Here is a 22,932-nt window from a genome sequence, read left to right as displayed (position 1 = left end):
GGTGGGCAATCTCAGTCCACGAGGGCCGGTGTTCTGCAGGTTTTAGATCTCACCCTGGGTCAACACACCTGAATCACATGATTAGTTCGTTACCAGGCCTCTGGAGAACTTCAGGACATGTTGAGGAGCTAATTTAGCCATTTAAATCAGCTGTGTTGGTTCGAGGACACATCTAAAACCTGCAGGGACACTGGCCCTCGTGGACTGAGATTGCCCACCCCTGGTCTAAAGGCATGCGTGTACCTGTTTGGCTGCTCATATCACTCTATGTAAAACACATGTGATACAAACATGTGCAAACTGCTCGTGGAAATCTGCCTATACAGCAGCCACAGGTCAAACATCTCCGGTTTGGGGAAACGAGGAGATTTTATTCCACAGTTAACACAGAGACACTGTGGAACCGGCAAGCCAGAACCCAAATCCAGGATACACCGGCTCGGTGAATGTGGTGGTGAAGGTGTGGAGGTGGAACAGTGAGTCAGAGGTTACTTTGTAGAAGGACAGAGTGCCTGCAGGCCAGTCCAAGTATACTGCTACTCTGTTAAAGATGAAGGAGAAGGGGACTGAGGAGAGCACAGTTCTTCTCCTGTCGTGCCAGACAGAGTAACCATCAACAGGAGAGCAGAAGATACTCCACGACTGGTTATTCCATCCAAACCAGCATTCGGCACCCTTTCCTCTCCTTCGGATTCCTTTGTAACTCACTGCTACATAAACCCCTCCTCTGCACTCGACCTCCCAGTAACAGCGACCAGTTAGACCATTTGTGCACAGCAGCTGACAGCAGTCAAACCTCTCTGGATGATCACGGTATGGTTGCTTCCACCTCAGCCCTTTCATCACCGTGTTGTAATACACCACGACATTCCTGTTCACCGTGTTTGTGTCCAGTGTGAGCTCACAGAAATCTGATGGAGAAAAAACACAGCAGTAGTTTATTATCTGTCACTTGGTAGCTTCACCTGCTGCTTTATGCAGAGACTGTTCACCAGGTAAAACCTGACCGGCGAATCCGTTTGGATCTTCAGTCAAACTGACAGTTACCTGAAGACACACCAGCTTTTGATTTAAAAGGCACAGTCGATGAATTGTTTTCCCCTTTTTTCCCAAAAACTTTATTGAGCATCAGTATACAGACAGTGCATACAGTATGGAACATAATTAACATATCCAGGGGGTGCAACATAAAAAGTTACATTCATTCAAATAATTTGTAATTAGTGCAAATAGTAATTGTTTTTATAGCCTTTTTATTAAGTGATCCACCGATCAATTTTTATGTAAGATTATCATTATAGTAGTGTTTAAAATGAGGCTTTTGGTTACTGTATTTGCATTTGTGGAAATAAAATTTAGCTAAGATAACTAACAAATTTATTATAAAGTTCTTCTTTTTTTGCCTTCGAAACACACATGGTGTAAGAGCCAAAGTCAATGTTTATGTTTTTCCTTTTTGTTTTGGTGGCACAGGTGTATAGCTTTACCTGCGTCTCAGGTGATGGTATGTGGGTGTGGTCACAGTCTATTTACCTGAGGTCGGTGTTCGCAGCAGGTGTGTTGGGTGAGTGGTTTGTGGGCAAACTTTTCTGTTGACCGTCATTTTTTGGCACACCAGTTAATCCATGCGCTAGTTGTAAATTGATTGAAAGCGCAAATGTTTGTTTTTGTTTTGTTCTTAAAATAAATGCGCAAAGTACAAGTACGACTCATTATGGATTATTGGAGGCGCGTCACAGGGACACAACCAACTCAGCCGGCCGCGGCTTTATCTACGGATGAAAGTCGCAACACATGGGTTTCCATTACAACCCAGTGTAAGTGCTTGTTGTCATAGCGATGCGTCTGCACGTCCCGTGACGTAATTATTTTGCGACACGAACGCTACAACAAAGGTAGACGTCAAAGCTCAGGCTGTGGCTTTCGTCAGACTCGTTGATCACAGCATTGTTTTTGGGGCCATTTCCCTTGTTGTCAGGTTTCAGATATTGTGGTTTTATTTCCGTGAACGAGACGCTCTCATGAGTCATTGAGTGACATTATTGACCAGCCAATCAGTGGCACAGAGTCTAATGATTTCACATTTTAGTACCTGCTCGGCTCGTTTGGAACCCCGCCGACCAAAAGTACTGAGTCGTAGGTACTAATGGAAAAGATGCAATAAAATCAGTACAATACATTACACTATAATACATTAAATCAATGTATAAAGATATGGTTTTCAGTCTGTACAGGGATGAGAACAGCATTAAGCTACAAGAGGTGTTTTCTGTGTACGTCTAATATGATTTGAACAGTTATCACTGGTATAAAACATTACATACACTCAGGAAGAAGCTGCACAACTACATGACTGAGCTATGAATATGTGTAGAGTATTACTTTTCCCACTCCTTTTCGAGCACCTGATGTACTAGAAGACAATATTTTCCTTCCTTTATATATGCTCTATCTTGTATATATGTACGCATGTGCTTGAAATAAATGATCAATGAAAGCTCCGTTTATTTTAGGAGTTTGTCAAAAAACAACAAACAAAAGGTTCCAGCTCAGCCGCTGGAGTTATGAAGGTGAAGCAGAGCTCACGCAGGTACAGCCTCCTGTGCCACCATTCACCTGACAATGAATGTTTAATTTAATTTAAGGTAAACTTCAAGTTTTATTGAAATTGAATTTGTGGTTTTGTTTTGTTGGACACCTACAGACTTGGATTAATTTGGTTGTAGAGCAGACTTCAAGTGAAACCTGGAGCAGCAGCTCATCTGTATGTTTGCCACTTCACACTCAGCTGTGAACCACTCCAGTTTGAGCTGGGGGCCACCACCTGACCGTGCAGTTAACAGGAAATTATGAACAGCATCGGTGTCAATGGACAGAATCCCAGTGAAAATGAGTCCGACTCATTTCCAGTGATGCACACCAAGCTCGGGTGTGTAGCACAGGGACTGAATGGCTCCTAAACACAGAGGACAGAGATTTGGTCCAGCGTTCTACAAAAAGGATTAAAATCGTTCCTCCTGAATCCAAAGTGTTACTACTGGATTCAATTCAATTTTTTATACAGCACCAAATCACAACAGCAGTCGCCTCAAGGCGCTTTATATTGTACAGTAGAGCCTACGATAATAGATACAGAGTAAAACCCAACAGTCATATGACCCCCTATGAGCAAGCACTTTGATGACAGTGGGGAGGAAAAACTCCCTTTTAACAGGAAGAAACCTCCGACAGAACCAGGCTCGGGGAGGGGCGGGGCCATCTGCTGTGATTGGTTAGGGTGAGAGAAGGAAGACAGGATAAAGACATGCTGTGGAAGAGAGACAGAGATTAATAACAGGTATTATTCAGCGCAGAGAGGTCTATTAACACATAGTGAGTGAAGAAGAAACACCCAGTGCATCATGGGAATCCCCGGCAGCCTACGTCTATTGCAGCATAACTAAGGGAGGATTCAGGGTCACCTGGTCCAGCCCTAACTATATGCTTTAGCAAAAAGGAAAGTTTGAAGCCTAATCTTGAAAGTAGAGATAGTGTCTGTCTCCTGAATCCAAACTGGAAGCTGGTTCCACAGAAGAGGGGCCTGAAAACTGAAGGCTCTGCCTCCCATTCTACTTTTAAATACTCTAGGAACAACAAGTAGGCCTGCAGAGCGAGAGCGAAGTGCTCTAATAGGGTGATATGGTACTACAAGGTCATTAAGATAAGATGGGGCCTGATTAGGAGGTAGAAAGTGGTGTCTGGACTCCTCTGCTTAGGCTGCTGACCGCTGCAATCACACCGCAGAAGAAGAAGAAGAAGATGGATGGAGGAACTGACAGTTTTTTTTTCCAGTATGATCAAAGTGAACAAACACTCACACTTCTTCAGTCTGGGTTTCAGTCTCTGCTTTCCACAATGTTCCAGCCTGGATGAAGAAACAAAATCATTAAAAACACTCAGAAAACTCATCGTGAAGCTAAAAAAAATATATTGCTACTGTTTCCACTCCCACAGGCAACACTTGGGGACATGCAGCTTTAGCACGTCAGCACTCAGGAGAGGCTTTCGAGCACTCTTCCCTTTTCTGGAAATGATGGAGTGGGGAATGCAAATGTTGAGCAGGTGCAGGCTGAGAAGCACTTACAGATTAGCCTCTATGAGAATGTCTGAGTGCAATACGTTTAACCAGCTGCTTTGCCATCACTCCTCCTCCTCCTGCCTCCCCTTTACCTCATCCACCTGCTGGCCTCCACCACTTGCTAATGTTACTGAATCTGTGGAAGCTCCGCGATTGCCACCGCACGAAGTAACGACTAACGAGCCTATCTAAATCCCAGTAACGATTAACGCGTTTCTGATTTTTTTAGTGCTCATTACCACAATAATAACGTAGTTACTGTAACGCGTTACTTAATAATGCATTAGTCTCAATACTGGTGATGAAGTATGAAAAAGCAGTTACTAACTAATTTAGTAGAAAACACTTTTACCACTGACTACAGGGAGTGCATAATTATTAGGCAACATCCTTTCCTTTGGCAAAATGGGTCAAAAGAAGGACTTGACAGGCTCAGAAAAGTCAAAAATAGTGAGATATCTTGCAGAGGGATGCAGCAGTCTCAAAATTGCAAAGCTTCTGAAGCGTGATCATCGAACAATCAAGCGTTTCATTCAAAATAGTCAACAGGGTCGCAAGAAGCGTGTGGAAAAACCAAGGCGCAAAATAACTGCCCATGAACTGAGAAAAGTCAAGCGTGCAGCTGCCAAGATGCCACTTGCCACCAGTTTGGCCATATTTCAGAGCTGCAACATCACTGGAGTGCCCAAAAGCACAAGGTGTGCAATACTCAGAGACATGGCCAAGGTAAGAAAGGCTGAAAGACGACCACCACTGAACAAGACACACAAGCTGAAACGTCAAGACTGGGCCAAGAAATATCTCAAGACTGGTTTTTCTAAGGTTTTATGGACTGATGAAATGAGAGTGAGTCTTGATGGGCCAGATGGATGGGCCCGTGGCTGGATTGGTAAAGGGCAGAGAGCTCCAGTCCCACTCAGACGCCAGCAAGGTGGAGGTGGAGTACTGGTTTGGGCTGGTATCATCAAAGATGAGCTTGTGGGGCCTTTTCGGGTTGAGGATGGAGTCAAGCTCAACTCCCAGTCCTACTGCCAGTTTCTGGAAGACACCTTCTTCAAGCAGTGGTACAGGAAGAAGTCTGCATCCTTCAAGAAAAACATGATTTCCATGCAGGACAATGCTCCATCACACGCGTCCAAGTACTCCACAGCGTGGCTGGCAAGAAAGGGTATAAAAGAAGAAAAACTAATGACATGGCCTCCTTGTTCACCTGATCTGAACCCATTGAGAACCTGTGGTCCATCATCAAATGTGAGATTTACAAGGAGGGAAAACAGTACACCTCTCTGAACAGTGTCTGGGAGGCTGTGGTTGCTGCTGCACGCAATGTTGATGGTGAACAGATCAAAACACTGACAGAATCCATGGATGGCAGGCTTTTGAGTGTCCTTGCAAAGAAAGGTGGCTATATTGGTCGCTGATTTGTTTTTGTTTTGTTTTTGAATGTCAGAAATGTATATTTGTGAATGTGGAGATGTTATATTGGTTTCACTGGTAAAAATAAATAATTGAAATGGGTATATATTGGTTTTTTGTTAAGTTGCCTAATAATTATGCACAGTAATAGTCACCTGCACACACAGATATCCCCCTAAAATAGCTGAAACTAAAAACAAACTAAAAACTACTTCCACAAACATTCAGCTTTGATATTAATGAGTTTTTTGGGTTCATTGAGAACATAGTTGTTGTTCAATAATAAAATTATTCCTCAAAAATACAACTTGCCTAATAATTCTGCACTCCCTGTATAGCGCACAGTTTTGGCTCCACCTCTTTTTATGCCACATTCTCTGGTGATTAAACCTCACTAAATTTTTTAGGCTAAGCCTGATCACAGAGGTAGTTTGGGCATGGCTCCTTTCAGTTCCTACATGACTGAATACCAGAGCACAAACCAAGGTCCACAAAGACGTGGCCTGCACAGAGTCTTGACCTCAACCTGAAAGAACATCTTTGGGAGTAATTAGAGCAGAGACTATGAGCCAACACTAGTGTCTGACTTAACAAATGCACTTCTAGAGAAATGGTCAAAAATCCCCACAAACACACTTGTGGGAAGCCTTTCCAACAGAATTGAAGCTGTTATGTGTGTGTGTGAAGGTAGACGAGTGAATACTCTGGGTAATGTAGCGCATCTGATTTTGGCAAATCTTTGTGTAAAATACTCCTTTGTGTTGACCAATCTATTTATAGATGAAGCAAACTGGGGGTTCAACGCTCATTTTCATCTATATTATAGCTGGTTATCTGTCTAGCACGAACGAATGTCATCTGTGGGTCACACCTGAGAGTGTCCAGTCGGCAGCTTGGCTCCTCCAGTACAGCAGACAAAAGCTGAATTCCTGAATCTCCTGGATGATTGTAGCTCAGGTCTAGCTCTCTCAAGTGTGAGGGGTGGGACCTCAGAGTAGAGGACAAGGAAGTGCAGCCTTCCTCTGTGATTAGACAGCCTGACAACCTAGAGACAAACACAAGGAATTATGTGTAATTCACTTACACACTGGCACATAACAACTGGAAAACAACACAAATATACAATTCAATTCAATTTTATTTATAAAGCACCAAATCACAACAACAGTCGCCTCAAGGCGCTTTATGCTGTAAGGTAGACCCTACAATAACAGATACAGAGAAAAACCCAACAATCATATGACCCCCTATGAGCAAGCACTTTGGCAACAGTGGGAAGGAAAAACTCCCTTTTAACAGGAAGAAACCTCCGACAGAACCAGGCTCAGGGAGGGGCGGGGCCATCTGCTGTGATTGGTTAGGGTGAGAGAAGGAAGACAGAGATTAATAACAGGTATGATTCAGTGCAGACAGGTCTATTAACACATAGTGAGTGAAGAAGAAACACCCAGTGCATCATGGGAATCACCTGGAAGCCTACGTCTATTGCAGCATAACAAGTTCCTGCCCCAAGTGGAGGAGTTCAAGTATCTCGGGGTCTTGTTCGCGAGTGATGGGAGAAGGGAGCCGGAGATCGACAGACGGATTGGGGCTGCAGCTGCAGTGATGCGGACGCTGCACCGGTCCGTCATGGTGAAGAGGGAGCTGAGTGTAAAAGCGAAGCTCTCAATTTACCGGTCGATCTACGTCCCTACCCTCACCTATGGCCACGAGCTGTGGGTAGTGACCAAAAGAACGAGATCGCGGATACAAGCGGCAGAAATGAGCTTCCTCCGAAGGGTGGCTGGCCTCTCCCTTAGAGATAGGGTGAGAAGTTCGGCCATCCGGGAGGGGCTCAGAGTAGAGCCGCTGCTCCTTCACATCGAAAGGAGCCAGCTGAGGTGGTTCAGGCATCTGACAAGGATGCCTCCTGGGCGCCTCCTGGGTGAGGTGTTCCGGGCATGTCCCACCGGGAGGAGGCTCCGGGGCAGACCCAGGACACGCTGGAGAGATTATATCTCTCAGCTGGCCTGGGAACGCCTTGGTGTTCCCCCGGATAAGCTGGAGGAGGTGGCTGGGGAGAGGGCGGTCTGGGCTTCTCTGCTTAGGCTGCTGCCCCCGCGACCCGGCCTCGGATAAAGCGGATGAAGATGGATGGATGGATAGTTTTTGTAAAATTACTTTGGTTAAACAAAGCTGTTTATTGATTATTAATTAATAAATGTATTTCTGTTTCTCACATTAAGGTCATTTCCAGGATTTTTTTTTTTTTACCAAAAAAGGGGGAAATCGCTTTTCTACTCTCCAAAGCAATGACTGTGTTCCTACAGTCACTGGTCAGCACTATAATGAATGCAAATGTATACGGGTCTGAGGCCCCACCTCTCAGTTACAGAGTTACAGAGAAACCTAAAAGGTTGAGTGATTTTCTCTAAAGATAATGCATCGGTGGGCAAGAGACGAAAACAGGGCGTTGTTGGAATGCTACTACGCAAGTAACCCTGGCGGAAGGGGCTACATGTATAGGATGAGGGACCTATGGATTCTTCGATACCCAACATCCACAATGACGGCGAAACAACTAGTAGCTCAGTGTTCCAACATTCGAAAGAAGGGACTGCTATCACAGCTAGAGATTGACGAGGTACAACACAAATGCTACGGCAAGGAAGAGTCAGGACGCCAGGTCAGGGGGGAGATATCATCACCCCCACCCGAGATTGGGCACATAGCCCCAAGTGCGATAGGAGAAGGATCGTTGAGTGCGAGAGGAGCTGACCTGAAAAATAGGATAATGGCCAAGCTTGAAACCTGGATACCCCGTAGCCGGTTACCAAGACTACGTGAAGTACCCTCAGAAGGTCTGCTAGATGATGTTAATGCAGCACTACGGACGATACCTACAACCACGATTACCGACACTAACAAGCTGATCTACAATACGGCAGCAGTGATCAGTGAGATGCTTGGCTACAAGTTGAACAGCCACAAGGGGCAGTACCCTCCATGGAGAAAGAGGCTAGAGAGCAAGATCAAAGTAGCACGGAGGGAGGTTAGCCAACTAACGGAGTTGCAGAAAGGTGCGACAAAGAAGGTGCATAAGAAATACAGCAAGCTGTCCATACCTGAGGCCTTGGAAACTGCCAAGCAAAGACTCACAGCCTTGGATAGCCGCTTGAGGAGGTACACCAGAGAGATAGAAGGCAGGAGAATAAACCAGCTGTTCTCCACAGAACCAGCAAAGGTGTACTCTCAGTGGCAAGGGAACAATAATAAGAGAACAGCACCACCAAGGCTGGAGACGGAGCAATACTGGAAGAGCATATGGGAGAAGGACGCAACCCATAACGGCAATGCTCAGTGGCTAGTGGATCTGAGGGCAGACCATAACGACCTCCCTGAACAGGGTCCAGTAACCATCACAGTGGCAGATATCCAAGAAAGGGTCTCCAGTATGAAGAGTTGGACAGCACCAGGGCCAGACATGGTTCACGCCTACTGGCTGAAGAAGCTGACTGCACTCCACGAGCGTCTGGCAGCACAAATGAACCAGCTGCTAGTTAACTAGAGACACCCGGAATTGTCACGGTTTGCGGGGCAAGCCGTGTGGATTTGTAGTAAGGACCAAAAGGGCGGCAGTTCTGGTGCAGGTGAGTGTTTTATTTATAATAGTGGGTCAATACAAACAGCAAGGGTGGCAAAACATGAAACTAGAAACCTAAACTGGGTAAACTAATAAGACAAACCAGAAACGAAGATGCAGGGAGGTCCGGAGAAATACATACGGAGAGATGCAGGGAGACCGAGGGGAAACAACACAGACAAACCAGCCACTACTAAGACAGAAAACACAACTTAAATACACTCAGAAAATACAGGGAGATTACACACAGGTGGGAAACACAGCCGGGAGTGATTAACATGACGAGACTAGGGAGGCAAACTGAAAATACTCACATAAGACGCAGACCTACACAATAAAACAGGAACTTGCACATGAAAGGACACAAACTAAGAAACGCAGACTAGATACAGGAACACACGGGCAGAACAGAGTAAACACTAACCAGAGGAAGAACAGAACCAAACTCACGAAGAGAAAACACAAAATGCTGGGTCGAAAGGATCCAGGATCATGACAGGAATGGCTAACCGAAGGTCGAACGGTCCTGATCCCCAAGGACCCCTAGAAGGGACCGGTCCCATCCAACTACCGACCAATAACTACAGTACTACATGGAAGCTCCTGTCAGGCATCATATCGGCTAAGATGAACAGGCACATGGGTCAATACATGAGTGGGGCACAGAAAGGGATTGGCAAGAATACCAGAGGCGCAAAACACCAGCTACTGGTAGACAGAACAGTCAGCCGAGACTGCAAGACCAGACTGACCAACCTGTGCACTGCCTGGATTGATTATAAGAAGGCCTATGACTCAATGCCCCACAGCTGGATACTGGAATACTTAGAATTGTACAAGATCAACAGGACCCTAAGAGCCTTCATCAGAAACTCAATGGGGATGTGGCGTACAACACTAGAGGCCAACTCCAAGCCCATAGCACAAGTCACCATCAAGTGTGGGATCTACCAAGGAGATGCTCTGTCCCCACTGCTGTTCTGCATAGGCCTGAACCCCCTCAGTGAGATCATTAACAAGACTGGCTACGGATACCGACTACGGAACGGAGCAGTTGTCAGCCACCTCCTGGATGACATCAAGCTGTATGCCAAGAGTGAACGAGACATCGATTCACTGATCCACACTACCAGGCTATACAGCAATGACATTGGAATGTCGTTCGGACTGGAGAAGTGTAGTCAAATGGTAACAAAGAGAGTGAAGGTAGTCAGAACTGAGGGGATTGAACTACCAGAAGGCAACATTGCAGACAAAATGGTGGTGGCTAACCAACCGGACGTAGTGGTGGTAGACAAACAGAAGAAGACGGCCGTAGTGATCGATGTAGCGGTTCCGAATGACAGCAATATCAGGAAGAAGGAACACGAGAAGCTGGAGAAATACCAAATGCTCAGAGAAAAGCTCGAGAGGATGTGGAGGGTGAAGGTAACGGTGGTCCCCGTGGTAATCGGAGCACTAGGTGCGGTGACTCCCAAGCTAGGCGAGTGGCTCCAGCAGATCCCGGGAACAACATCGGAAATCTCTGTCCAGAAGCGCGCAGTCCTGGGAACAGCTAAGATACTGCAGGACCCTCAAGCTCCCAGGCCTCTGGTAGAGGACCCGAGCTTGAAGGATAAACCGCCCGCAGGGGCGTGCTGGGTGTTTTTTATATATATATATATATATATATATATATATATATATATATATATATATATACACACACACACACAGTGGGGCAAAAAAGTATTTAGTCAGCCACCGATTGTGCAGGTTCCCCCACCTAAAATGATGACAGAGGTCAGTAATTTGCACCAGAGGTACACTTCAACTGTGAGAGACAGAATGTGAAAAAAAAAATCCATGAATTCACATGGTAGGATTTGTAAATAATTTATTCATAAATCAGGGTGGAAAATAAGTATTTGGTCACCTCAAACAAGGAAAATCTCTGGCTCTCACAGACCTGTAACGTCTTCTGTAAGAAGCTTTTCTGTCCCCCACTCGTTACCTGTATGAATGGCACCTGTTTGAACTCATCATCTGTATAAAAGACACCTGTCCACAGCCTCAAACAGTCAGACTCCAAACTCCGCCATGGCCAAGACCAAAGAGCTTTCGAAGGACACCAGGAAAAGTATTGTAGACCTGCACCAGACTGGGAAGAGTGAATCTACAATAGGCAAGCAGCTTGGTGTGAAAAAATCAACTGTGGGAGCAATCATCAGAAAATGGAAGACATACAAGACCACTGATAATCTCCCTCGATCTGGGGCTCCACGCAAGATCTCATCCCGTGGGGTCAAAATGATCATGAGAACGGTGAGCAAAGATCCCAGAACCACACGGGGGGACCTGGTGAATGACCTGCAGAGAGCTGGGACCAAAGTAACAAAGGTCACCATCAGTAACACACTACAACGGCAGGGAATCAAATCCCGCAGTGCCAGACGTGTTCCGCTGCTGAAGATGAAACCAAAGTAGAACTTTTTGGTATAAACTCAACTCGTCGTGTTTGGAGGTAGAAGAATACTGAGTTGCATCCCAAGAACACCATACCTACTGTGAAGCATGGGGGTGGAAACATCATGCTATGGGGCTGTTTTTCTGCCAAGGGGACAGGACGACTGATCCGTGTTAAGGACAGAATGAATGGGGCCATGTATCGTGAGATTTTGAGCCAAAACCTCCTTCCATCAGTGAGAACTTTGAAGATGAAACGAGGCTGGGTCTTCCAACATGACAATGATCCAAAACACACCGCCCGGGCAACAAAGGAGTGGCTCCGTAAGAAGCATTTGAAAGTCCTGGAGTGGCCTAGCCAGTCTCCAGACCTCAACCCCATAGAAAATCTGTGGCGGGAGTTGAAAGTCCGTGTTGCTCGGCGACAGCCCCAAAACATCACTGCTCTCGAGAAGATCTGCATGGAGGAATGGGCCAAAATACCAGCTACTGTGTGTGCAAACCTGGTAAAGACCTATAGTAAACGTTTGACCTCTGTTATTGCCAACAAAGGTTATGTTACAAAGTATTGAGTTGTATTTTTGTTATTGACCAAATACTTATTTTCCACCCTGATTTACGAATAAATTCTTTACAAATCCTACCATGTGGATTCATGGATTTTTTTTTCACATTCTGTCTCTCACAGTTGAAGTGTACCTCTGGTGCAAATTACTGACCTCTGTCATCATTTTAAGTGGGGGAACTTGCACAATCGGTGGCTGACTAAATACTTTTTTGCCCCACTGTGTATGTATATATATATATATATATATATATATATGTATATGTGTGTGTGTGTGTGTGTGTGTGTGTGTGTGTACTTTTTTTTTCACCCAATGACATGCATATCAGCGTCTAACTTTTATGTATGTTGTTTCTCTGGATTTTTGGTTAATATTCTTTCTCTTCCTGGAAATTCATCAGGGGATCAAATAATTATTTCCCCCACTGTATACAGTAAACAGCAATGGCTCAAAGATCGAACCCTGTGGCACTACTGTAATGCCAAGACCCCTTAGTGGTGGTATTTCTAACTTTATCCTGGCACACTAACAGTTCTCAGAGAAAAACACTGAATCAAGTTTTGTACATTGCAGATTAGAATTCAGATAACTTAACCACTGAGTGATTAACCGTATCAAAGGCCAGGTTCAGAACAGCAGTTTATCCCTGTTGAATTGTCCGCTGTTTATGGTCTCTGCAAGAATTGATCACTGTTACTACAAGCTTTGAATCACATTTATATGGTTATCTGTTGAACCAAAGCTGAACTCTGACCTGAGAATCTCCAGTTTGCAGTGTGGATTCTCCAGTCCTGTGGCCAGCAAAGTCAGGCCTGAATCCTGCAGGTCATTGTTACTCATGTCGATCACTCTCAAAGTGGAGGGCTTGGAGCTGAGAACTGATGACAGTGTTTTACAGCTTCCCTCTGTCAGATTACAGCCACTCAGTCTGGAAGCAAAAAAACACTTTATAGGTCATAACCATCACCTTCGTTTTCGCTATCTTTAAGGACTAATCTGTATCACTCAAAGCTTTCAAATTTTATTTTATTGTGTTCAGATTTCCCCCAACAGCAGTGATGAGTTTGTAGAAAATAGTTAGTCAATAAATAATAATATGCAGATCTTATCCTATGAAGTACACATGGAAACAAGTAATCCTCTTACATCAGTCAGCCAGTCTGAAGTTATTTAGGCCTACTGCTGTATTTTCAGTCTCTCATGAGCTGCTGACCAGCACACACATGCTTTGATGACTAAATTAAGTGATGAGACTGAACAGATATAAGTATATCTTACTAGAATAGAATAGAATAGAATAGAATAGAATTCAACTTTATGTCATTGCACATGTCACAAGTACAAGGCAACGAAATGCAGTTTGCGTTTATTCAGAAGTGCTTTTGCCATATTATAGATATATTACAATATATATATTAGCAATAATATAGATATGTAAGTATATTACAGGAATGGGTCTATTATAAGTATGAGGGTACAAAATATGGGTCTATTATGGGTAATTACCATATTGTACAGAATCATTGTCTATACAGCATTTACAGTAGTGCAGTTAAGATCAGTGAGATATGTGGATGATTTCTATAGAGGCTGTATAAAGTGCTAATGGTAGTGAGTGGTGGTTCAGTCCATGTTATTATTGTGTGTATGAGGGTACAGTTGGCCAGTTATTTGTTTTTGTCCATTGTGTGTGTGTAGGTGGTTGTGGGTGTGTGTATGTAACTACATCAGATTGTTAACTTTGTGTTTTCACCTTGTCCTGTTTGTTGTCATTGTTCTGAACTCTGACCTGAGAATCTCCAGTTTGCAGTGTTGATTCTCCAGTCCTGCCGCCAGCAAGGTCACCCCGGAATCCTGCAGGTCATTGTTACTCATGTCGAGCTCTATCAAAGTGGAGGGCTTGGAGCTGAGAACTGATGATAGTACTTTACAGCTTTCCTCTGTCAGGTTGCAGCCACTCAGTCTGGATGCAATTTTAAAGAAAAAAAACACACAGACAAACACTAACACTGGTGTACAATGTAAAACTTTCAGATTGTGCTTCAATCAATGACATACTGTAGCTCCTGTGAAAAATAGAACTTCAAATCAGAAGTACCTGACTCCGTGGTATAATTCTCAAACACGTAGCCTAAAGCAGATGACTCGTAAGGTGGAGAGGAAATGGCGTGTCACAAATTTAGAGGCTAATCATTTAGCCTGGAGAAATAGTTTGTTGCTTTATAAGAAAGCCCTCCGCAAATCCAGAACATCTTACTGTTTTCTCTTAATTATTGTAGGGTCTTTATCTTTCAATATAAAGTTACTTGAGGCAACTGCAGTTGCAATTAGGTGCTATATGAAATTGAATTGAACTTCAAATATGTGAAGTATTCTTTACTATTAGAATCAAAGACTGAGCTGACTACTGATGTCACTATAACTTTTAGGCAAATGAAATCAAATAACTTTATTACACTAAACAGTATTGCATTGATCACTCTTACTCCCACAAATACATTTGGGTAAATGCTAAGAATCAGAGATTATGCTGAATGGTCGAGAAACACATTATTACAGTTACATTATTAGATGGGTGGTAGTTTTGTGCACTTACATTATTGTGTTGGAAGCTTTGACCGCAGGCAATAGTCTTAGAAGAGCTTCCTCGGAAGCAGAGTATTTCTTCAGGTCAAAAACATTAAGATGTTCTTCTGATGACACTAAGATGAAGACCAGAGCTGACCACTGAGCTGGAGTCAGTTCATGGGTGCAGAGGCATCCTGAACTCAGATACTGTTGGATCTCCTCCACTAACGAACAATCATTTAGTTCATTCAGACAGTGAAACAAATTGATGTTTCTCTCTGCAGACACATTCTCACTGATTTTCTTCTTGATATATTGAACTGTGTTCTGAGTGGTCTCTGAACTACAGTCTGTTTTTCTCAGCACGTCCTGTAGTTTGTCCTGATTGGTCTGCAGTGAAAGACCCAGAAGGAAGCGAAGGAACAAGTCCAGGTGTCCATTTGGACTCTGCAAGGCCCTGTTAATGAAATTCCTGTGGATTTTCTTTGAAGCAGTTTTACTGAAAAATAGCCAAAGGTTTTTCAGTGATGGTTGTGGCAATGGCATCACATTTATGTTACTGTTGTTAAGCGACATCCTCACATAAAGAGCAGCCAGAAACTCCTGAACGCTCAGATGGACGAAGCTGAACATCTTGTCTTTCCCTTTCCTTCCTCGATCTTCTTTGAAGATCTCTGTGAACACTCCTGAGCACACCGAGGCTTCACTGAAATCAATGCCGCTCTCTCTCAGATCCTTCTCATAGAAGATCAGGTTGCCCTTTTCCAGCTGCTCAAAGGCCAATTTTGCTAATGACTTAATGTATTGAATGCTCTTCTCTGGGCCATATTTTTCTTTTGTCCGATCAATCTGAAACACCAGGAACTCTGCGTACATCTCAGTCAGAGTCTTGGGCAGCTCTCCTCCCTCTCTGGTTTTCAACACATCCTCCAGAACTGTTGCAGTGATCCAGCAGAAGACTGGGATGTGGCACATGATGTGGAGGCTTCGTGATGTCTCGATATGGGAGATGAGTTTGTCAGCCTCCTCCTTACCTTTGAATCTCTTCCTGAAGTACTCCTCTTTCTGTGGGTCTGTGAACCCCCTGACCTCTGTTGTACTGCTGATAAACTCTCGAGGGATCTGATTGGCCGCTGCAGGCCGTGTGGTTACCCAGATGCGAGCAGAGCGTAGCAGTTTCCCATTGATGAGTTTCCTCAGCAGGACATCTGTTTTAGCTGCCTTTGTTACATCGACAGAGCGAATGTCTTCAGAATGAAGGTCGAGATGAAGGCGGCTCTCATCCAGCCCATCAAACACAAACAGAAGTTTGAATTTACTCTTGTCATAGTTGGTGATTCCTGATGACTGAACATCTGTAAAGATGTAATTAAGAGCCTCCTGTGGGATGCCTACAGTTTCTGGGATGCATTCATGAATGAGCTCTGCCAAACTGAACTTTTCTCCCTTCAGAGGATTCAGCTGACGGAAGGTGAAGGGGAAAATCAGATGCACATCTTGATTGGATCTTTTTTCAGCCCAGTCCAAAACAAACTTCTGGACAAGGAAAGTTTTTCCAATTCCTGCGATTCCATTGGTCATCACTGTTTTGATGGGTCTGTAGTCTCCTGAAGGATGTTTGAACATGTCTGTGGGTCTAATAGGTTTCTCTGGCTCTGCTGGCTTCCATACTTTCTCAATCTGCCGGACCTCATGCTGTGTGTTGATATGTACATCATATCCAGCTGTGATGTACAGCTCTGTGTAGATATCAACCAGACGCTGTTTATCTTCTGCCCAACCTTCTTGTGCGCACATAAACTTGTCCTGGAAGTTTGATTGAAGCATCTGTTGGTAAGATGCGATGGGGTGAGGCTCTGGTACTGGAACCACCACATCTGTGTCAAATATGAATGAAAAGAAAGAAAGTGTGAGGCTTTTGTGCGGAGATGCCTATCTCGATGACCATCTGGCAGGCCTTGCATTTAATCATCACCAACTGAAAGGACACAAAACAATGGGAGATGTACTTGCACTGAATCAAAGTTTTACAGAAATGACCCTTTTGCTCTTTGTTGGAAACTCCAGCACAGCAGAGCTGGAAGAGTTTGGGTCCTGAGCCTTACCCATCTCTGGAGGTATTTTGGTCTGGCACTATTCTAATTCTCACAGCAGGTCCAATTCCTTCCACACCAGATCTGCGATATTCTGTGGCCTTCAAAACAATCTGCAATGGGTTCAAGAGATCGAGCTCCTTCCCAGCTCACATTTAACCCAAACTCAGTGCCTGTCCGTGCATGAGATCGATCCACATCTATGCCGAACTTTGGGAATAAATAGTAAATGAAATAACTAAAACTTGCTTTGACGAATAAAAATGTCTGGACTCCTGGCTTTGATCAATATAAATTGTTTAGAAGCAGGGTGGCTGTGGCTTAGGCCATAGACCAGGTCATCTACTAAATGAAATGTCAGTGGGTTCAGTCCTGCAGTTTGCATGTCAATAAAACTTGTGTAAGACAGTGAACCCAAATTGTTCTCTGTGATTCCACTGGACAGTGAGTGTGTGCATCATAGTTAGAAAGTTCTTAAAATGCACAGAATATCAGTGTGTGTTTTTTTTAATTTGTGAAATTTGTCCTTTAAATGGGTGAATGTGGTTGTAATAAAGACCACCTCATCAGTGTTGGAGAGTAACGTAATACATGTACCGGCATTACGTATTTAAAATGACAAAATATGAGTAACTGTATTCTGTTACAGTTACCGTAAAAGGTGGTATTCAGAATACAGTTACTTTGTTGAAATAAATGGATTACACGGTCTTTTCCTGTTTCATATGTTAGGCTGTGCTCTCTCTATTTTTGGTAATTCCACGCCGGAGGAAACCCAAACAAAACACAGGAGGCTCTAATGCCTGTGTCTCAATCTCACCTCCAGCATAATGATGTGAAAATATATTCTAAAAAATTATTATACAAAAATGATTTAATATGAAGGCATCGCCCTAAAGCATGGAGCCTGATGGGCAGTGTAGTCCGTGCTGCAGGGAGGATGGACCCGTGATGTGTCTGTGAGCGAGGGAGGGAGAAAAAGGAAAAGTACGAGCTGTCACGGAGCAGAAACGGGAGCTGGAAGCATGTAAATATAATAATAACCACTGCAGCCAAACAGAGAGCCTGACGAGCCCAGCTGTGAGTAAGCTATTAAGACTCGACTGTACACCGTGTTCATGTTTTCCTCTGAAACAATAAGTCCCGTTGCAGCAGCCTTTCAATGCCTCTCTCTGTCTCTGCTAGCAAACTTGACCCAGACAACAAAGTAAAGCTAGTTTTCAGCTACGAGCCGACACGAACCCGACGTATCAGCCAGAGGTCCCTTTACTACAGTTCGGAGCCGCGGACCTGTTTTATATACGCGCCGAATAGTTTTCTACACGAGATCACAGCAAAAAGTGCAGCCTTACCTAATGTCCACCTACTGTTACTCATTTATATTAAGATTTAAACATCTGGTTGGTGTTGGTGTGGAGAGTAACCTTCAGTAATAGTAATAAATCACACAGCAATAGGACATTCATGTAGTTGTAAAAAGCATGATAATAATAATGGATTGGATTTATATAGCGCTTTTCAAGGCACCCAAAGCGCTTTACAATGCCACTATTCATGCACTCTCACATTCACACACTGGTGGAGGCAGCTACAGTTGTAGCCACAGCTGCCCTGGGGCAGACTGACAGAAGCGAGGCTGCCATATCGCGCCATCGGCCCCTCTGGCCAACACCAGTAGGCAAGTAGGGTAAAGTGTCTTGCCCAAGGACACAACGACCAGGACAGAGAGCCCGGGGATCGAACCGGCAACCTTCCGGTTACAGATACGCTTCCCAACCCCCTGAGCCACGGTCGCCCGATAATATATTAAGAAATCCAAAGTATTCAGAATACGTTACTCTCATTGAGTAACGTAACGAAATACGTTACAAAATACATTTTGGGGCATGTAATCTGTAATCTGTAGTGGAATACATTTTAAAAGTAACCTTCCCAACACTGCACGTCGTGTGCTCAGTTAGAGACATCACAATGAAACTAATAATTAATATTATTTCAAACATATTACTGTATGTCTGGAAAGTAAATTATTACCATTATTCTCATTGGTCTGAGAAAAAGAATCCCGAGTCTGAGAGGAGGAAGATCCTCTTTTCTCTGATGTCTCCCCACCATCGCTGACATCCACTGACAGACAGAGATAATGAATGTGAAACTAGGTCAGACTGCAGAAACAACATGTTTGTCTCGTCCTGTGACTGACCTTCTGCTCCAGAGATGGCAGAGAAACTCTCCAGCAGATCATTCCTGTGGATCCTCTCTAAAACCTTCCTGGTCACTTCAACAGCTCCAGGAAGTCTGTATGTCTGCACCATCAGGTCTACGGTGTCCCACGTGCTTGTTGCCTGAAGTCGGCTCTTTTTGATGGTCGGGAAGTCTTCAAGGATCTCTTCCTGCTGCAGGAACCACTTGAATTTATTAAACTCTTCATCTCCCAAATCTTCCAGAGTGTTTAAGAGGTCCTCTGACGTCATCACTGCTCCCTGATGACAGAGAATATTGCCACTTATTTACCAGATGTATTTTAAGTTTCAGCTTTTCTGTCCAGCTTATAAACATTATAAAATATTAACATGTTAAGGGTCCTAGGCTAGACCCCCTTATGCTAACCAAGCCTACCGCAGACATGAGTGAGAGAGATAAATATGAACCCATACTGGCTCGGACGTCACCCGGATCAACAAGGTCCACGTCAGGTGTTGAGGAACCAGGACGCCCTGATGAGAAGTGGGCCCCTGGAAGAAGAAGGCATCGGTGGGCAAGAGATTAAAGTAGAGCGCTGTTGGAATGCTTCAACCCCAGTGGAAGGGGTTACATGAATAGAATGAGAGACTATGGACTCTTCCATAACCAACATCCACAGTGATGGTAAAACAACTAGTAACTCAGTGTTCCAACATTTGGAAGATGGGACTGCTCTCATGGGTAGAGATTGACGAGGCACAACACACATGCTACACCAAGGGGGAGCCATGACGACAGGTCGGGGGGAGATATCATCACCCCGCCCGAGATTGGGTGCTAAGCCCCAAGTCCTCTTCTAGTGTTGCATCTCCAGCCTCGGAGGTGCTGTTCTCATATTGTTCCCCTGCAACTGAGAGTACACCTTGGCTGTTTCTGTGGAGAACAGCTGGTTTGTTCTCTTGCCCATCTTTACACTGTTTACATATATATTCTATACCAAACATATCTTTGTGAAAAAAAAGTTACATTGAGGTTGTTTCTGTTGTGGAGAAGCTTCAGCTCTTGTCTTTCTGGCTGCTGCTGTTTAAATCCTTTCAAAGATTGTAAGTGGGACTCGGTAACATTGCAGGAAATGATGCTTGACCCATAAAATACTGTTATGTATGTTCGTTTGACTGAATCCAGCTGCGTTCTGAATCACTCGTAAAGATTTGTCCATTTTTTCCCCAAAACATCCTGCCGCCTTTTTTGGAGTAAAGTCTCTGTATAATAGTTTGTAAAACTATAGTCTGTTGATCTGCTGTTCATCCTGCAGCTTATAAGTATGACTAAAGCAGAACAAAGAACTTCCCTCTTCTTGTTCTCACTATGCAACAATTCAGTATTGTGCAATAGTTCTGTCAAAACTTCAGATTTTCCCGATTAGCTGCATGTTGCCTCAAAGCCTGATTTATACTTCAAGAACCATATTTATGTAAAAATAAACATGTAAAAAATAAATGTAAAAACATTAAAAACGTAAAATTGAATGCGTGGCTATAATAAAGAGAGACTGAATCAATAAACAACCTTTTGCTTTCATTAAATGATGCTGATTATTTTGAAGCTACGAGCCTAATAAACTGTCCAGATGACCTGCCACATAGGGCGGTTTAATAATCAACAATCTTTAGCTTTGTGATCAGGAAGTAGAAGAATGTTTTTGAGACTTACATCGAAACAGGAGCTGAAGTCTCAGTCGAATCTCCTCAGTGTTTACGAGGAGAGCAGCATGACTGACGGCTGTTTAAAGAGAGAGGAAGTATGCTCGCACACACATTTCCTTTTATAACGAGAGACGAGTGAATGTGGTGTTGGGATTTATGTTTATCTGTAAGGCTAATATTACTCTGATATTGTTTGACTAAACAGAGAGGAGCCCCCCCCCCCCTCTCTGCCTAACCAGACCATGTTTACCTTAAACATGGTCATAAATTTCTGGGCTTGGAGAAGCTGTCTATCTCTTTATGTAGGTCTGCCTGAGGGTAAGAGGTGGTTGCCATGGTGATGGGTGAGGCGGCTCCAAATAAGGAGATGCCCAGAAAGCTGCAGAAGAAAAAACCTGAGCCAACATCAGACCTGAGGCCACCCTAAAATGTTTAGACCAATCACCGTGGTGTCTTGTTTTTCACACATAAAAAAGTTTTTACCGCCTGGGCAGCATTTTGTCTCTGAGCCAGAGCGAGGAGGTCCAGGGCGTCATGTAAAACTAAACATTTTGATGATAAATTCTGAAAACTTATGTTTAAATCTTTAATTATTTACAAAACATTTGTCTGCTGAATTTCAGCGTCTGTCTTCCCCAACTCTGCCTTCTTTCCTTCCAAGGTGACAACAGTAGTTTACCAGAACATGAGGTCCCAGACAACGATGGGATCACCAGCCAGCTTCACTGAGTCCAGCGGCCTTGTTCGCTCCTGCCGACTTTAGCCGTACAGCTCTCAGTCTCCAGTTCAGCCTGAAAATGACGAGCTGGACAGTCTCTAGTCTGTGAGCCTCCAAAGGGAATCCAACAATCAGGCTTCCAACCAGTTTGTTGAGTCTGACTCTTCTTCTATTTCTGGTACAGCTGACGCCTTAACCTTTTCTGGCCTGATCAGTGCTGTGTCCTTTCCATTTCTATGTTCCTGGTTCAGTTTTTCAAGAAGGGTAGATGTTGGCAACCCTTGCTAGCAACATCCCTTTCAACGGTTGCAAGAGCCTGCTTTGCATTGCCAACAACAAGTCATACTCATGCCCTTTGTCACCGATTCTGTTCATAATTTTTATGGACAGTTGCATTTGTTGACATTAAGAAACGCTGACAGATGTTGACCACTGGGGTAAATCTTCTTTAGACTATGCACGATCAATTAGAAAAGTTTTGGTCCAATCTGAAGCAAAGCTCATTAGATTGTGAAAGTTTAAATTATTTGGTGGCCTTTTCTTTCCAACATAAACAGGCACAAGTCCTGTCTCATGTTTTAGAAAGCTGAGAGCACTGCTAAATGTCATTACAATGAGTCTCCATTTGGGGGCGCTCCAACATATCAAATGAGATACTGCTAGTGACGCTGGAGATTACTTCAGGATTAGTTAGTTGATGAAGAAGATCTACTCATCTTCCCACTTATCCCTAGCTGTCTTCACTCACTGCTGTATTTTTCTTGAGCTTGTTCAGTTTTAGGCTGTTAGGACTCGCTCATCTTGCAGTATTATTTTGAGTTGAAGCAACAATTTCAAACTGAAACAGGTTTTTATCCATAGCATGAAGTGAAATTTCATGTTTTAAGTTAAGGTGTTTGAATGTGAACTCTAAATATGAGAGTGAAGTAAAAGGAGCGATCAGATTTCATTTAACTCTCCTTCTTTGCACATTTATATTATTTTTGTGCAGAATTGCCTGGATTTGGTAGGTGTAGCTCACCACCCTCTCTGCTTTCAGCCCCAAGAAAAGTATTTAAAACATTTACCTTGTAAACCAGAACTATCCAAACTACAGGCACTGCTGGTGCGTCTGAGCTGCTCCGTCTCTACAAGCAAGAACCAAAAGGATTCCCGGATGGCACAGGCACAAGGAGGCAAGTGCAGAAAACTGCAGAGAAGCTTTGGCTCTACATAAAAGACTGATGCTGCCATCACGGTGTCACCTCTTTGTTTTTAAAGTTTCATTTTAATGCCTCACTTTCAAAATGTAACATTTGAGCTGGAAGTGTTTGTATTTCAATAAGAGGGTTGAGTCTTAAGATAGCTAGAATAAATAAACAGTACACTACACTTTAGCTTTTCATGCACCAAAACTTCATCACAGAGAACCAAATTATTTGCGTTCACAAATATTACCATGAACATAATTTTCTGTGTTGTTACACAGTTTACCAAACAGTCTATGGGGACTGACTT

At 43.7% G+C, this 22,932-nt stretch overlaps 1 protein-coding gene across 1 annotated transcript; it reads right to left on the bottom strand.

Annotated features, from left to right (window-relative positions):
• Positions 1 to 225: 225 nt before the first annotated feature.
• On the bottom strand, positions 226 to 20,855 carry LOC146668907 (NLR family CARD domain-containing protein 3-like). The gene is made up of 10 exons (XM_085408249.1): positions 20,725 to 20,855; positions 19,485 to 19,562; positions 19,031 to 19,310; positions 18,862 to 18,954; positions 14,763 to 16,611; positions 13,956 to 14,129; positions 12,921 to 13,094; positions 6,405 to 6,578; positions 3,858 to 3,904; positions 226 to 911 (listed from the first exon to the last, which is right to left on the bottom strand). Exons 3-10 carry the CDS (start codon positions 19,299 to 19,301, stop codon positions 382 to 384), a joined length of 3,312 nt encoding a protein of 1,103 aa, XP_085264375.1. The 5' UTR covers positions 19,302 to 19,310; positions 19,485 to 19,562; positions 20,725 to 20,855; the 3' UTR covers positions 226 to 381.
• Between the last annotated feature and the right edge of the window lie 2,077 nt (positions 20,856 to 22,932).

This window comes from Rhamphochromis longiceps, linkage group LG6 (genome assembly GCF_057381845.1).
Source record: "Rhamphochromis longiceps isolate RC_006_pf linkage group LG6, R_longiceps_female_GT1.1, whole genome shotgun sequence".
Lineage (NCBI taxonomy): Eukaryota > Metazoa > Chordata > Actinopteri > Cichliformes > Cichlidae > Rhamphochromis > Rhamphochromis longiceps.
Note: the sequence above shows the minus strand (reverse complement) of the source record. Positions and strands in the feature narration are given on the sequence as shown.

Bases quoted from the DNA above. Each gene is read 5' to 3' on its own strand.
- LOC146668907 (XM_085408249.1), bottom strand. From the start codon at position 19,301: ATGACGTCAGAGGACCTCTTAAACACTCTGGAAGATTTGGGAGATGAA. The intron at 14,130-14,762 runs GTAAGTGCACAA...AATTGCATCCAG, and splicing joins AAAGCTTCCAACACAATAAT to ACTGAGTGGCTGCAACCTGA. The intron at 3,905-6,404 runs GTGTGACCCACA...TTCTTCATCCAG, and splicing joins TGCCGACTGGACACTCTCAG to GCTGGAACATTGTGGAAAGC.